The sequence below is a fragment of the Hyperoodon ampullatus genome (assembly GCF_949752795.1).
Source record: "Hyperoodon ampullatus genome assembly, chromosome: 1".
NCBI lineage: Eukaryota > Metazoa > Chordata > Mammalia > Artiodactyla > Ziphiidae > Hyperoodon > Hyperoodon ampullatus.
The window spans coordinates 38,141,353-38,155,690 of record NC_136914.1 but is presented as its reverse complement, the minus strand read 5'-3'; the positions used below and the strand labels follow the sequence as shown (position 1 = coordinate 38,155,690).

General features: G+C 35.5%; 1 protein-coding gene across 2 annotated transcripts in view; it reads right to left on the bottom strand.

Moving 5' to 3' along the window:
• The window catches only part of WDFY3 (WD repeat and FYVE domain containing 3), a gene marked incomplete at both ends in the record, with an annotated part of 173,774 nt that overhangs the window by 114,162 nt on the left and 45,274 nt on the right, over positions 1 to 14,338 (bottom strand). For both annotated transcript variants that reach the window (XM_079701144.1, XM_079701145.1), the window contains 5 exons: positions 159 to 373; positions 1,179 to 1,356; positions 5,831 to 5,914; positions 7,766 to 8,223; positions 11,682 to 11,875. In XM_079701144.1, coding sequence (XP_079557270.1) covers positions 159 to 373; positions 1,179 to 1,356; positions 5,831 to 5,914; positions 7,766 to 8,223; positions 11,682 to 11,875 — 1,129 coding nt within the window. The remainder of the gene's footprint in view (positions 1 to 158; positions 374 to 1,178; positions 1,357 to 5,830; positions 5,915 to 7,765; positions 8,224 to 11,681; positions 11,876 to 14,338) is intronic.

The following is a 14,338-nucleotide window of genomic DNA, read 5'->3' as shown; positions in this document are numbered from 1 at the left end:
GATATTTTGGGCATTTTGCCCATTTTTGTGGTGTTTTGGTTTTGCCCACAGATAACTGAATATATATTTATTAAAGCAAGACTCTTGACTATAAAGACTCTAGAAACGGCCATTACTAATGGTGGCTTATTTGAATGTGAAGAAGAGAACATACTGACCTCAGCACCATGGGCTCCAGAGCCTGAGAGGCTAATCGTTCAAACATCCGCTGGAGGGGCGGGTGCAGTGAGTGGTCCTCATCAGCCAGTGCAGCACTGCACCGCTGCAGCAGTCGCGCATGGAGACCAGCTTCACACATGACTTGCTGGTTTCTTTCTGTGTGCACCAGTGATTGTAAAATATTTGCCACGGCAAGTTGAAGGTCCAAGGCATGCTGAAGTTAACAAAGAAATTCATGCCACCAGGGCATTCTTAATAAGATAGGTGATAGTTCTCTCCTTTTAAGAGTTGAAGTACACCTTTTATTTTAATATGAGGTCTCTACATGCTTCAAATTACATTCAGATGAATTAAGTAGCTGACTTAGAGGGACACAGCAACTCCAGGACAGGGCTAGGGAAATATTTCTGGTCTTCATTCTGCTAGAAGCATACCTAGCTTGACTCCATTTTCTTTCAAGTCTTTCGTATTACATGACTATATGTAACTAATAATAGTTTTATTTTTATAGAAATAGTGGGTATAAAGTAAATATTTTTCATGGTAAGTAAATAACCAGTTTAAAGAATGACCTATTGTTAACATTTGTGACACTTTAGGCCTTTGAAACCATACATTTTAAACAAAACTAGTCATCCAAACTCCAGTTCACCCAAACTCTTGAGTGTTACAAATGAAAATACATAAATAGCCTCAAAATGGTACCTTCAGTCATTTTTCTTCCTGTATTATTTATTAACAATTTCCACTGCTGATCAGGATTTACAAGGAGAAAGAGAATTATTTTAGTACCAGAAGTAACTGCATTTTAACAAATGAGTTGTATTCTAAAACATACGTATCTACTACTCATTAGGAAAGTTAAGACTCAAACACGAAAATCCTGTTTTTTTCCTTTACCTACTTCAGTACGTGACACAGAAAGGTTCCATGTCACCTTCTTGGTCCCACTCCCTTGCTCATGCAGTCACACCTTCCACTCATTAAAGACGGGAAGGAACCAATCTATCCAAGCTTACTTCTGGCTGTGTCACTGACCCAACAGAGGCCAGGAGGTCCAGCATAGAAAGCATGGCTCCAGGATGGATGATGACAGCATCAGAACTCTGGAGAGATGAAGTTGCCACATGTACTTTCAGGTCAGCAACATTTTTAGGAGGGTAGACAGGGGGAGTTGAAACAGAATGATATGCATGCCTATGAAAAGAAAGAAGGGTAATTGGGTATTTAATTTCAATCACATTCTCTGTTCATTTTCTTCATCTTCTACTACCTTTCTCCACTGAGTAAAAAAAAGCCTTATAATTAAGGGTTGGGTTACAAAACACCTTAACGTTGGGAAATTAAAAAACAATATATTTTCAATTCTTGAGTCACATATAGACAACTTATTAAGTCTTTTAGGCTCTTATATGTTTTTACCACTTACTATTTGGATTGTTTTATTAAAGAATGGCATATGATGACTAGTTAACATTACTCTATGGTGTATTTGAAAGTTGCTAAGAGTAGATCCTAAAAGTTCTCATCACAAGGAAAAAACCATTTTTTCCTTGAATCTATGTAAGATGATGAATGTTAACTAAACCTACTGTGGTAATCATTTTGCAACACATGTAAGACAAGTCATTACGATGTACACCTTAAACGTTATACAGTGCAGTATATCAATTATACCTCAGTAAAACTGAAAAAAAGAAAAACAAAAAGAATAACATACATGACAGAAGATATAAAGAATAGGTGAAATTACAGTGAGTCAAAGCTCTAAGAAAGATGATAGTTCTGATAATTTGTGATGAGAGTATAAGTTATATTAAGTGCCTCAGTGAGTGTTTTCTTTGAAATTTCCTATGTGTTTTTAACCTTTCCTTAAACCATGGGTAATATAATCAAGAACAAACAAGATCAAAGTGGCCTACTCTATAACTGGTTCAACTGAGTCAGAGTTGGCTCAGAATCCTGGCCACATGTCATATTAAGAATCAAGGGAGTTCTCCTTTAGCTTATTTGGAACTACATTCACGCTCTTTTGCATTATCCTCCCTACCACTGAGAATATTCGCAATTTTTAAAAACTTGGGATATTTTACGTAACAAGCTTCCGTGAGTTAGAAAGCCTAGCCATGCCCTGAATGCACAACATTTCTTCTCATCAATGATCTCCACCGTCTATTTCATACTCTTCTTCTGCAATTCATGAGTTTTGCACATTTTGCATCTTGGCACAAGGAAACAGATGCTTGTGGCTTCAGCCTATGGGAGCTCTTTGTTCCAATGAATTGGTTTCAGCATAATTTGTCTAATGCTGAGCTCTGTCACTGAGAGCAGTGCAGTTTCAGCTCTCTGGCACAAGCGCAGCTTGGGAAACAGATGCTTTAAGTCACTGATTTAGTAGCAAAGAATTGGCACTGCCTTTTTTTTTTTTTTTTTTTTTTAAGTACATTCTCTTTTTAACAGAGATTCTAGGAAAGTATTCAGCTTCACTTAAAAAAAAGAAAAAAACACATGTGTGCTACTGTTTAAAGTCAGCATATCCTCCACCTACTCATTTTTTTCACTCCCTGTTTTTTTTGTTTTTGTTCAGAAATTTAATTTCTAAACTTACTAGAATAGTCTTCTAAATGTTTATTAACAACAGGTATCCTCCTCCCATGTTTCTCCCTTTATTCTTTAAAATATTTTGACCTAACTAGAAAAAAAAAGATTCCTAATTCCTCTATTGTGTAATAGGAACTCCAAACCATTAAGAAATTTCATAAAAATTGTTTTCATTACACATAAAAACTAACACAATTTTGAGAAAAAACATCAATTCTAATTGTATATTCTAGTTACAGGCCTTCCAAAATTATTTCTTAGTTGCCTGATTTAATATAAATTTGAACTTAAATTATTGATACGTATAGCTAGGAAGAAGTCCTTTATGTCTTTGGAAACTGAACTCTACTAATATGTAACTATTATAGTAGTAAACTTTTAAAACTTATATAGAAAAATATCTAATGTAGGAATTACATTATTCTTCTCAAACTAGAAAAATACTGCAAACATCATAGAAATCTAAAACATGGTATTTATTAAGTAAAATTAGGTCTATTTTAACAGCCATTATATAACATTAATTCTTACTAAGTCACTTAGGTATTGCCACAGGTATTACCATTTTTTACATTTAGAGACTGTGGTAAGCTTATTACATTGGTAAATACCAACCAAGACCTAACCATTTGCAAAGATAGGATAAAATGACATTGCAAAATTTAGTTAATTTTTATGTTGCAGTTAATTTTAAAGCTTAAATAAATTGCTACTTAATATTTCAATCTAAATTCTCATATATACTTAAGACTTATCTACCTCTTTTGGGAATATATGCTTAAATATTTAAATTCTGAATTTGTTTTGCCTTAATTATCAAGTGTGTATAGGCACTAAGTAATGGACACCGTGTTCAAACGATAACTAGTACTCGCCACTGTTTTTGCGATTGCAGATATATTCTGAGAGTCTTGATTACTATTTTGTATTTTGTTTTCACCTCCTCTGTGATTGAATATTGTTCAGCATAATTCTGTTCCATTATTTCTTCTGAATAATGAAAAAAAAATTACGAGTTTTAGTTTTCCAAAATAAGGTTTCCTAGTTCGTTTTCCTCCAATTCTTCAAATAGAGAAGAATCTCCAAGATTTTACTTGCCAGACAAGTATCACAAGTTGAAATTTCCTTAGTACCTTAATCTCCACAAGCCATAAAACTAACACAATGTTGGTTTTTCCTTTTGCAAACAAAACAAAACATGTTTTGCCACAAGAAAAAAGATGCCCATAAGCTGATGTAATTTGAGATGTTCTGGAGATATTCTAACTTCAAAAATTACTATACTGTGAAGTAAAAAAGTTTTATTAGCTTATGATTCTTATCACTGAGCAAAATGTATGTAACCTGACCAGAATGGCAAGCTACACTGACCTTATTATTAGCAAGAACAGCACTGGGAGCTTCCTTGGGGTAACATAACTTGTAAGCCTAATTAGAATTCCCATGGATAAAATACGCTCAACTACAACTGCTGATTCAGTGACAGTTTCCCCTTAGGTCAAAGACAGGACATCCTTATACGTAGCTGTGTTGCAAAAGATGAAAAAATGTTTTTGATTGAAGGCCTTGAATAACTATGATATGGAATAAAATGCTGTTTTCCCTTTGTCAAACTACTATTTAAATAAATAGTAGGTTCTAATAGATTTTTAAATATTTGTCCCCTTAATCTGTGAATCCCTATTGAAAGTATTCTGTAATTTTTGGTTAATACTTAATGAATTTAAACACAGCAATTTTTAAGCCTTTACCATGTATGACAGAATCAAAAATACGATTTATTTTAATGATTAAAACTATTTAGTAATTGAAACTATTTTTCTAACATCCAGTAGTTCTCTGGGATAGTAAGCACACATGAATCTTGCAACACAAAGTATACCTTTTACCTTATTCATTTTAGCAACAGAAAAATACACTAGGTCAACTCAAATTGATTTCATAATATCTTGAATCAAGAACTGCTCTTACAAACACAAAAAGGAGGTAGTAGTTTTTAAATACAAATACATTGAACAATACTAAATTCATTTAACTATGCCATGATTTACTAGAAGAAAATGAGCTGTAAGCCCCAGTGTAAATTTAAAAGAAAAAGGAAAATATAAGCCCATATACCTAATGAATATTACTCTTAAAATATACTGAAATACCAAATTTATAACAAATACTTCAAATTTAGTACTAAATTAACCACAACTGTGTTCAAGTTTCAAAATCTGAACAACAGAAATAAAATTAAACAACAACAGAGCAGAACCTCAGGATTCATTTTTAAAAAGCCACAGTGGAAGAGAATTAATACAAGACTTAAGAAGTCCTTAAGCACTTGCTTATGAGGAAAACAGAGGCAGGAAGAGTATTTGGTGCCAAGTGCACAGACTATGATCATTTTAAGTAAAGGTCACAAATGGAATCTCAAATGGATCTTAATTGTATTCTTGTCAATCAACTGCTGGTTCTTTATAGTCATAAGCTTTATATATGAGGTAGACTACATCAGTTTAGAAAGAGATTTACACACAACTGATGAAAACAGGAGCTAGGGGAGTTTTTTTAATTCACTTTTTCAAAGGTTAGCCTGCTGAGTCTTCCTAACAGCATCACATTTCAACTGGTTGAACCCGATTGAGAAAATACACATTTCCTCAGCCAGTGCTGGGATGTTCATTTTGAAGTAATACTAAAAACCAAAGAATGATCCCAAGCACATTTAAAGTGAAAAGAAAAAGGGGAAAAATATTCTAGTTAAAGAGTAGAGGCATTACATCCTCATTTCTAAATTAATTTTAATAAAATACATGCTGGCTCTAAAATGCATATTTTAGTCCAAATAATAGAGTTGGATGACAAAATGCTACATGTCCTTCATATCTTCATAGCATCAACACATTTTACTCTCATAAATATACTCAGCAGAAGCTGACAGTTTTAAAAACAAAAACAAGGGTATCAAATAGAAAGAAAATAATTAAAGTTACAAAGCACAAAATCCACATTAATATATAACTGAGCACAGAAGAAAAAAACCCATACAAGTAAAGACTGACTTCTGTTATTAGATCAGTACCTTTTCCTGGACAAAGCTGGTGTACCCCAAGGAGAGGGGAGAGAAGACTCACTTGTCAGGCAAGGAGGGATCTGTTCTGCACGACTACAGACAACAAAACAGGGTGGTTTAGAAAGGTTAGAACAGGACACCAGGTTGGCAGTTGGTTAGTTTCACAAGAAATACCAGTAAAAGTTTAATAGTGAACATCCTCCATACTCAGCGGGAACAAGGAACAAGACTACAACACATGCACTGAGGGAAACAGAAAAGCATGCTTTAGGCAGATGCTTATTCATTAATGTTAACATGTAACATATCTGTTAAACAGAGTACTATAGGCCTTGTTTTTTGAGGAAGCAAACTAAAAATAAGGTATACTAACTAGGATAAGTTAGAAAACAAGGGAAAAGAGGTTGAATCTAAATACACAAATTTTAATTTTAAAAAACACCTTATTCCCTCAACACTACACTCTCCCATGGTTTCTATAAGTTAACAATATATATGCATTTTTATTTTCAAGGCAGGGAAAATTTGAAAACCTTTTTTACATTACCTGTGTTTTCTATCTAAATACTAAGGCCAAAGAAATATTAAGAAACAAGAAACATCTCAGTAGGTATTTCAAAGTAGATAATTTTACAGTTAAGGATATAAAAGCTTTTAGCTCTACCCAATAGAGTTACTTGCTTTATTTATGGGGCCATTATAGAAACAATTCACTTGTTTTATGAAGTAAAACTATGGTAATGGTTAAAAGTGATAATGTTTGGGGCAAATTAGCAGCATGATCAGCATGATCACTCTCACATTATTTTCAAAGTGAGAGCTTAATTGAAAACACACTTTAAGAACTGAAAATAAGTGATTTAGGTAAAGCAGACTTACGATCTTAGAACCCTGGATTTTCCACATCATAGATTTTATCACAATATGTTATCGTTTATTTATGTGTTTGGATTTAAGGTAAAGGATGGATATAACCAAAGTAGCCTTGTGCTGAGTTGCACCCTTAATGCCTAGCACGATGACTTGGGATGCGATAGGTGTTTGCTAAGTACTTGTTTAACGAAGGAATGAGTAAATTAATCTGATGGACTCCTGAACTATCAATGTCTCCCAGGGAGATATATCATTTTTTGAGGATTATAAAATGTTAGGAATGATTATGAACGTTGAGACTATGTCATCTGTCTGAAAATACATGTAATCATAACTATGTTCTATTGATAACTAATATCAATAAGTCTGGATGTACCTAACGTTCTTGAGAATAAAGAGGAAAAAGAAAACATAGGAAACACCACCATAAAAAGTAAACTTCAGGGACTTCCCTGGTGGCACAGTGGTTAAGAATCTGCCTGCCAATGCAGGGGACATGGGTTTGAGCCCTGGTCTGGGAAGATCCCATACGCTGTGGAACAACTAAGCCCATGCGCCACAACTAGTGAGCCTGTGCTCTAGAGCCCACGCGCCACAACTACGAAGCCCGCGCATCCTAGAGCCCGCGTGCCCCAACTACTGAGCCTGCGTGCTGCAACTACTGAAGCCTGTGTGCCTAGAGCCGGTGCTTCACAAGAAGAGAAGCCACCACAATGAGAAGCCCACACACCGCAACCAAGAGTAGCCCCTGCTCGCCGCAACTAGAGAAAGCCCACACGTAGCAACTGAGACCCAACATGGGGGAAAAAAAAAAAGTAACCTTCATTGAAAATGCTCTGCTAAGTGCATTGAGAGCTTAACTCTTACCTGGTTTTACAAATAATACACAGATGTCCATGCTGAAAAGCTTAACATCAGAGCAATAGTAATATTCACAGATAAAGTGATAAGTAAATGAGAGAGAAGATTCATTTGTTTTCATTTTCTTTCAGGTTAAATTATAACTTAAGCCTTAATGTTGAAGTCATACATAGTATACCCTTTAATTCAGAGCACAGAGCAGAGCCATACCTGTCAAAAGAATCTGTGGCTACTTTGTAGAGATAAATAAAGAGTTTACTGCAGTGCCGTAGAGTGGGTGACACTGAATCCATCAAGATTACGTCTTCCTCTAAAAGTCTTTGAAATGGCTGTGTATTTGAGGGGAAGACATTCATGGGGCTTATTTTTCTTAAGTCTGAGAAACAGCCAAGAAATCGAACGGCATCTGCCAACTTCTCATACTGAATCTCTGTTTTGAAGAAATGAGAGTTGGCCGGCTCATAGCGCATTGCTGCAGTCAATGTGCAGAACACAGTGTGGAGAAGTTCAAACACTTGATTCTGGTTCACTTTCTCCCAGCCATTCTTGGGTGGTGAGCTCAAAGATCTTTCCATAGCAACAAGCAAGGACGTAATGTACACAAATCCTCCAACTTTCCTAAAAACTGTTCTTGAACGATGGCTTTCTCGAAGGACTGACAGGAGGGCCTACAGGGGACAAAGAAACAATACAAACAAAAACAAACTTATAATTCAAATTAAAGAAAAATAACTGTACATGAATGTCAAAGGGGAATGCCATTCTGTGAACATCTGATATGAGTATTTTTGTCATTTACTGACTAAGCAGTCTTATGAAGCATGCCAAATATTTTGCTAACTAAAAAGTGCCATATTAAAAGCAGAAGATCGTTTTAGAAAACACTATAGTCTATTGCTTTTGACAGAATAATGAATATATCCAAATCCTGGCTGAAAAGCCTTTCCTATATATTTGATGAATAATGACATCAATGAATTCAGTGATTTTTACAAAGTAATTTTATTAAACAAGTAAAATACATATTCGAGTATAATTTTACACAATCATGAAAACTTATGACTGTGTGTATACAAAATGATTTATTCTAGAAAGGATTAGAGAGATGATCAGGGAAGCCAAGAGCTGAAGTATTCCGATTCATATAAAATGACCATATCCCGATGCTTTGGAAAGAGCAGTCACTTCAGAGGAGTTATTAGACATTCTCTCTTGCAAAGTGAACTGCGACCTGAGGGCTGAAAGCATGCTCTTTCCCAGAATAGCTGTTAAGGCCAAACAGGTAAAACAATCTTTTATAACTATCAGTTATTTTCTGAACTATCATACTTTTAACACAGTTTATTATTAAAAATAACACATTATAAAATTACTTAACATTTTATGGGGCACTTACTATGTATTAGGTACTTCTTTAAGTACTTTAATACATTTAGCTTATTTAATTCTCTCAATAATCCTATGCAGCGGAACTATTACTATCCGCACTTTAGAGATGAAAAATTGAGGCCCCACGTGGTTAAATAATTTGCCAAAGGCTTATACAATGTCAAAGATAGGATTTAAACCCAGGCAGTCTGATTCCCCTACTCATGCACTTAACCATGAAGCTATACTGCCCCAAAGAGCAATTCGAAATCTGTTTGCAGATACACAGGCTCCTTTTCCCTGTTTCAGCAACTGAAACACCATGAGAACCTAATTTTGCTTAAGACACAATTTACAATCTTCCCAGTCATTACATTTGAAAAGGCCATTTTATTAAAATATCTCATACATTTCTAATAGTATTTGCAAAAGGGAAAAGCTAAATAATATATGTAATTACCTTTTACAAATATACTATTGATACTTTAGAAATTATGAGATTCCACTGTACATACCTATACCTTATTATTTTAAAAGACAGAAAATGTACAATCTGTATATGTAAATAAAATTTAGAAATACAGTGTATTTCTTCCATTATTCTCCAAGCAGTTAGTTTCCATTTTGTTTCCGTATCTTCTCAAATTTAATAAACTGTACTTGTAATATCAACTCCTATTTACAACAAGACTTCATAACTTTTTGTTATTTTTAAGCATCTTATAACCTAGCCTGAAGGTTAAATGCAAGGGCTAGAGTTAGAACGCTTGGGTGGAAATTTTGACCCCAACATTAAAAAGCATTTCACTACGGTTAGTTACTTAACCTTTCTGTGCCAGAGTTTCCTCTTATGTAAAATCTAGACAATAATAAGAACTTACTTTACAGGAAATACATGTAAAACCCTTAGCAAAGTGCCTGGCATAAAAACCCATAACCATCATCATCTTCAAAAACACACTGGGGAAAAACTGGACTTGTATTATTTTATATATGAGGAAGCACGAGTTAAGAGTCAAAGTAATATGTACAAAATCGTATCGCTGGTCAGAATTATAATAGGGGTCAGAAAAACAGTGCTTATTAATCCTTAGTCCAAAAGTACTCTATGTTGTGTGCTTCTGGATAGGTTCACCTCCTACTGCCTCAAAACTGGTTACTCTGTTGGCACTGTGACATTATCACAGCATAATCTCAGTATCTGAAAATTTCAAATACCATGAATAACTTAATATCCTGCTTAAATCAATAATTAATGATAATGTAACAAATGTCAAAGTTACAAGGAGATGTAGATGCGAGGTGGTTAATTAGGCAAAATCATCAGCTACATATTCACTCCATTTGCATAAATCTAATGCTTACAATTCAAATTTGTACATTGGCAGAATTATAAAATACTACCTATTACAAATTAAACTACATAGGTCTGCGGTTGTCTCAATTGAATGGAGACAGTGAGAAGCAATTCTGAATGAAGCAAAAATGGAAACTGAAACTGGAATCCCAAATCCTCCTCGCTGCCTTCCAACACTACTTCATGCCCTCAAAGCAGTGGAATGCTGGAGCCAGCTCATACAGGTCAGGAGAGCCAAGTTTTATTTTTGGAATTCTGCATACCAGTTGTTAAAAACATAACCATAATTAAAAATTAAGTCCTATAAATTTAAAACTAAATTAATTATTGCAAAAACAAAAGTAGTAAATACTCAAAACTCTGTACTTCTTAGTTATTTTCTATATTTTATTATTATTTGTGCCCTTGAGATATTATACAATGGGGTGCTACTGTACACCTCTTCCCAAGCCACATTCAGTAACACATTAGTTGCCTGAAAACAGGTCACAGTGGGAGTACTGACACCATGGAAATCAGTAAATGCAGCAATATCAGGATCCCCTCCTGTCTTCCTCCTGTCTCAGTCAGTTATCACCATTTACCAGAACAACACCGTTTTAAAATTACGGGTCAGTTAATTGCCTCTTGTTGGCTTTATCTACCAATATTTTACAAATCCAATTACAAAGGTACCAAGAAAGGAGGAAAATGTATGTTTAAAAAGTTGGCAACCTTAACGACTTTTGAAGGCACTTGTTTTTACCCCAACAATCCCCTCAAATATACAAATGTTCCTCAATATTGATATGCATGTAGATGTCTTCCTTGTCTAAGAGATAAATTGTGGTCAGATTATTCTTGCTTTTAAGTTAAAATGCACACTCAAAATTGTCATTATGGGAATTCCCTGGGGGTCCAGTGGTTAGGACTCTGTGCTTTCACTGCCAGGGCCTGGGTTCAATCCCTGGTTGGGGAACTAAGATTCCACAAGCCATGCAGCCAGGCCAAAAAAAAAAAAAAAAAAAAAAATTGGCATTATGCTCAAAACAGGATGAAACATACAACAGCATAAAGAAAACCACACAAATTTCTCATTATTGATGAGAAATTAACTGAATAAAGCAAAAGTTTAATAAAAGAAATACATGATTCTAGAAGGGAGCTATACTTCCTGTCATGTCTGTGCCAGGAACAGGGTGAGGGTCCCAGGAGAGGAAGTCAGAGGGAAAAGAGACAGCTGTCATCCCCAGGGGCCTTGGAGGTCAGGTTAGAGACACTGGTTTTTCTTCAGTTATTATTTTCACATAATTTTAGACTTGACGAAAAATTGCAAGAATAGTTCATAATAGTTTTAAGTCATTTAAAAACAGCCACAGATTTTAGTAGTAAAAATCATAGCAACACACTTATCAAACTTACTCTTAGGATGTCAGTCTTCAGCTGCAGTTCTGTTGGTGGGGCTGAGTGCATCAATCCCAGGAGCGTGCCCATGTCATCATCCCCATTTGGAGAAAGCACCAACTGCTGGATCATCATCAGGGCATGCTGCCGACATTGTGGGTACCTTACTATATTATGCGCACATCTTGCGCCTCCAAATTCTCGAAAAATTCCTTGGAGGAAGGAGAAAAAAGAACAATATGGGCTAACTTAAAACATTCTAAGCCAAATGAATTAAAACCTGATGTTTTTGTAGAAAGAATAACTCAAAAGAATGCACATAAAACCCACCCAGCTATTTCACTTTTTAAATTACAATAAAAAAATCTCCTTTTAAATTTACAATTACAATACAATACAAAACTGTGGGTTGTCAGCAAAGGCATATACAAATTTTCTGTAGATTTCCTTTATGCAAGAATGCCCTGGGGCTTCCCTGGTAGCGCAGTGGTTAAGAATCTGCAACTAAGCCCATGCGCCCGTGTGCCTAGAGCCTGTGCTCTGCAACAAGAGAAGCCCACACACCTCAACGAAGAGTAGCCCCCGCTCACTGCAACCAGAGAAAAGCCAGAGCGCAGCAACGAAGACCCAATGCAGCAATAAATAAAATAAATAAATTTGAAAAAAAAGAAAGGAGAGGGAGCAACTGTAAAAAAAGGAAAAAAAGAAAAAAAGCACGTCCTGGTATGGTCAACATGTCCAACTTCTCCAAATCTAGACTATTCGGAAATTTCAAAGGTAGATACCAAAGAGGCCAATATTTTTATGTAGAGGCTTTACTGAACAATACTTGAAATCAGTTTAGTAAAAGGCTTTTAGAGGAACAATATCCCAAATAAATAAGGTTTAAACTGAAGAAGGCTTCTAAAACAGTAGCAAGAAAACAATGGAATAAGTTATTCTGCAATGAGAAAAATTACAAGGAACCAAACTTTTTTAGTTAGTAGAGCACACAAACAAAAAGAAGACAAACGCTACAACAGAAAGCATTAGGCACTGCACTGTCCCAAAGGATTTATGTAGATTTATTTAATCCTCACCCCCTACTACACAGACGAACATATGAGACACTCAGAAGTTGAGTGGCCAAGGTCAGCCATACAGCTAGCAAGCAACCAGCAGGATTTATGCCTATATAGGCGCGTTCTATAGCCTGTGCTTTTGACCATGAATGATACTATTCTTATGTCAAATACCATTTTTTGAGTACATTAAAAAAAATGGACCAAGTGATCTAAATCATCAATTAGTATTTCCTCCAAAGTAACTGTTCTATTCTTTATGCTTTCAGAGTACCTTGTATATGCCACTATTGTAATAGTTTGTATCAAACCGTCTTAGTATTATTTGCTTATATATTTGGTCCCCTATTAGAATTTGATTTCCTTCTGGCCTGTGTTTCAAAAAATGTTTCCTGAAGGAATAAATGTCAAGTATATTTTGTGGAAGTGGCCACTGTTCTCTCTATTTAGTGACTTTCTATTTGCTAACTTCATAAGAATTCTATAACCTTAAAGTGAGTTTAAGTCAAGTGCCTGAGATTTAGCACATGGAAGGCCAGGTTTACTTACTTCCTGGCTGTCAGGTAGTGCCCATTAGACAATCATAATGGCTAATAATTTTTTGAATACTTACTATGAGTAAAATACTATTTTAAGTGCCTGAGATCACACAGCTAATAACATCTTTCTTAACAAGGAAAAGACAGTCAATAAGAAAAGAACTTTGTGAAAATATCTGGCACGCTGGGAGATGGATTAAGTGACATTTGGTCTTATAGGGTCAACTCTTCAGTGGAATTGTTCAGTCTCTTCTTATGTAACTCTAGATCATGTCATAGAAAGCTAATTTGCGAAATAAATTGTTAGTACATCCTCGTTACATTTCTATTTCAGCTAACTAAATTTAGTTAGTGGAAATAAGGAGATTATGATACCACAGACAAAATGTTAGTATCATACCCATTAAATTTTATCATACTTATTGTTTGTATTACCTTCTAAATTCATTCAACTCTGCACTGGCATTTACCAAAACTGTACTTAAATAATTACTTATACAATTATGTTTACATCTTTCTTCATCAGGTTGTAATTCCTTTGAGGCAAGAATTATCCTTTTTTGGGGGGCTGCGTTGGGTCTTCGTTGCTGTGCGCAGGCTTTCTCTAGTTGCGGTGAGTGGGGGCTACTCTTCGTTGTGGTGCGTGGGCTTCTCATTGCAGTGGCTTATCTTGTTATGGAACATGGGCTCTAGGTGCATGGGCTTCAGTAGTTGCAGAATGCAGGCCCTAGAGCGCACAGGCTTCAGTAGTTGTGGTGGGTGGGCTCAGTAGTTGCAGTGTGCAGGCTCTAGAACACAGGCTCAGTAGTTGTGGCGCGCAGGCTTAGTTGCTCCGTGGCATGTGGGATCTTCCCGGACCAGGGATCGAACCCGTGTCCCCTGCATTGGCAGGCGGATTCTTAACCACTGTACCACCAGGTAAGTCCAAGAATTATCTCTGCATTTTGAACGCCTAGTATGGTGTCTAGGACACATGATATATTTTAAATATGTTGCATATTGGGCTCCTCCGCATTCAGGCAAATAGGCATGCATTTGTGTGTTTGCTAGTTCATTTATTTGTTCATTAACTCAT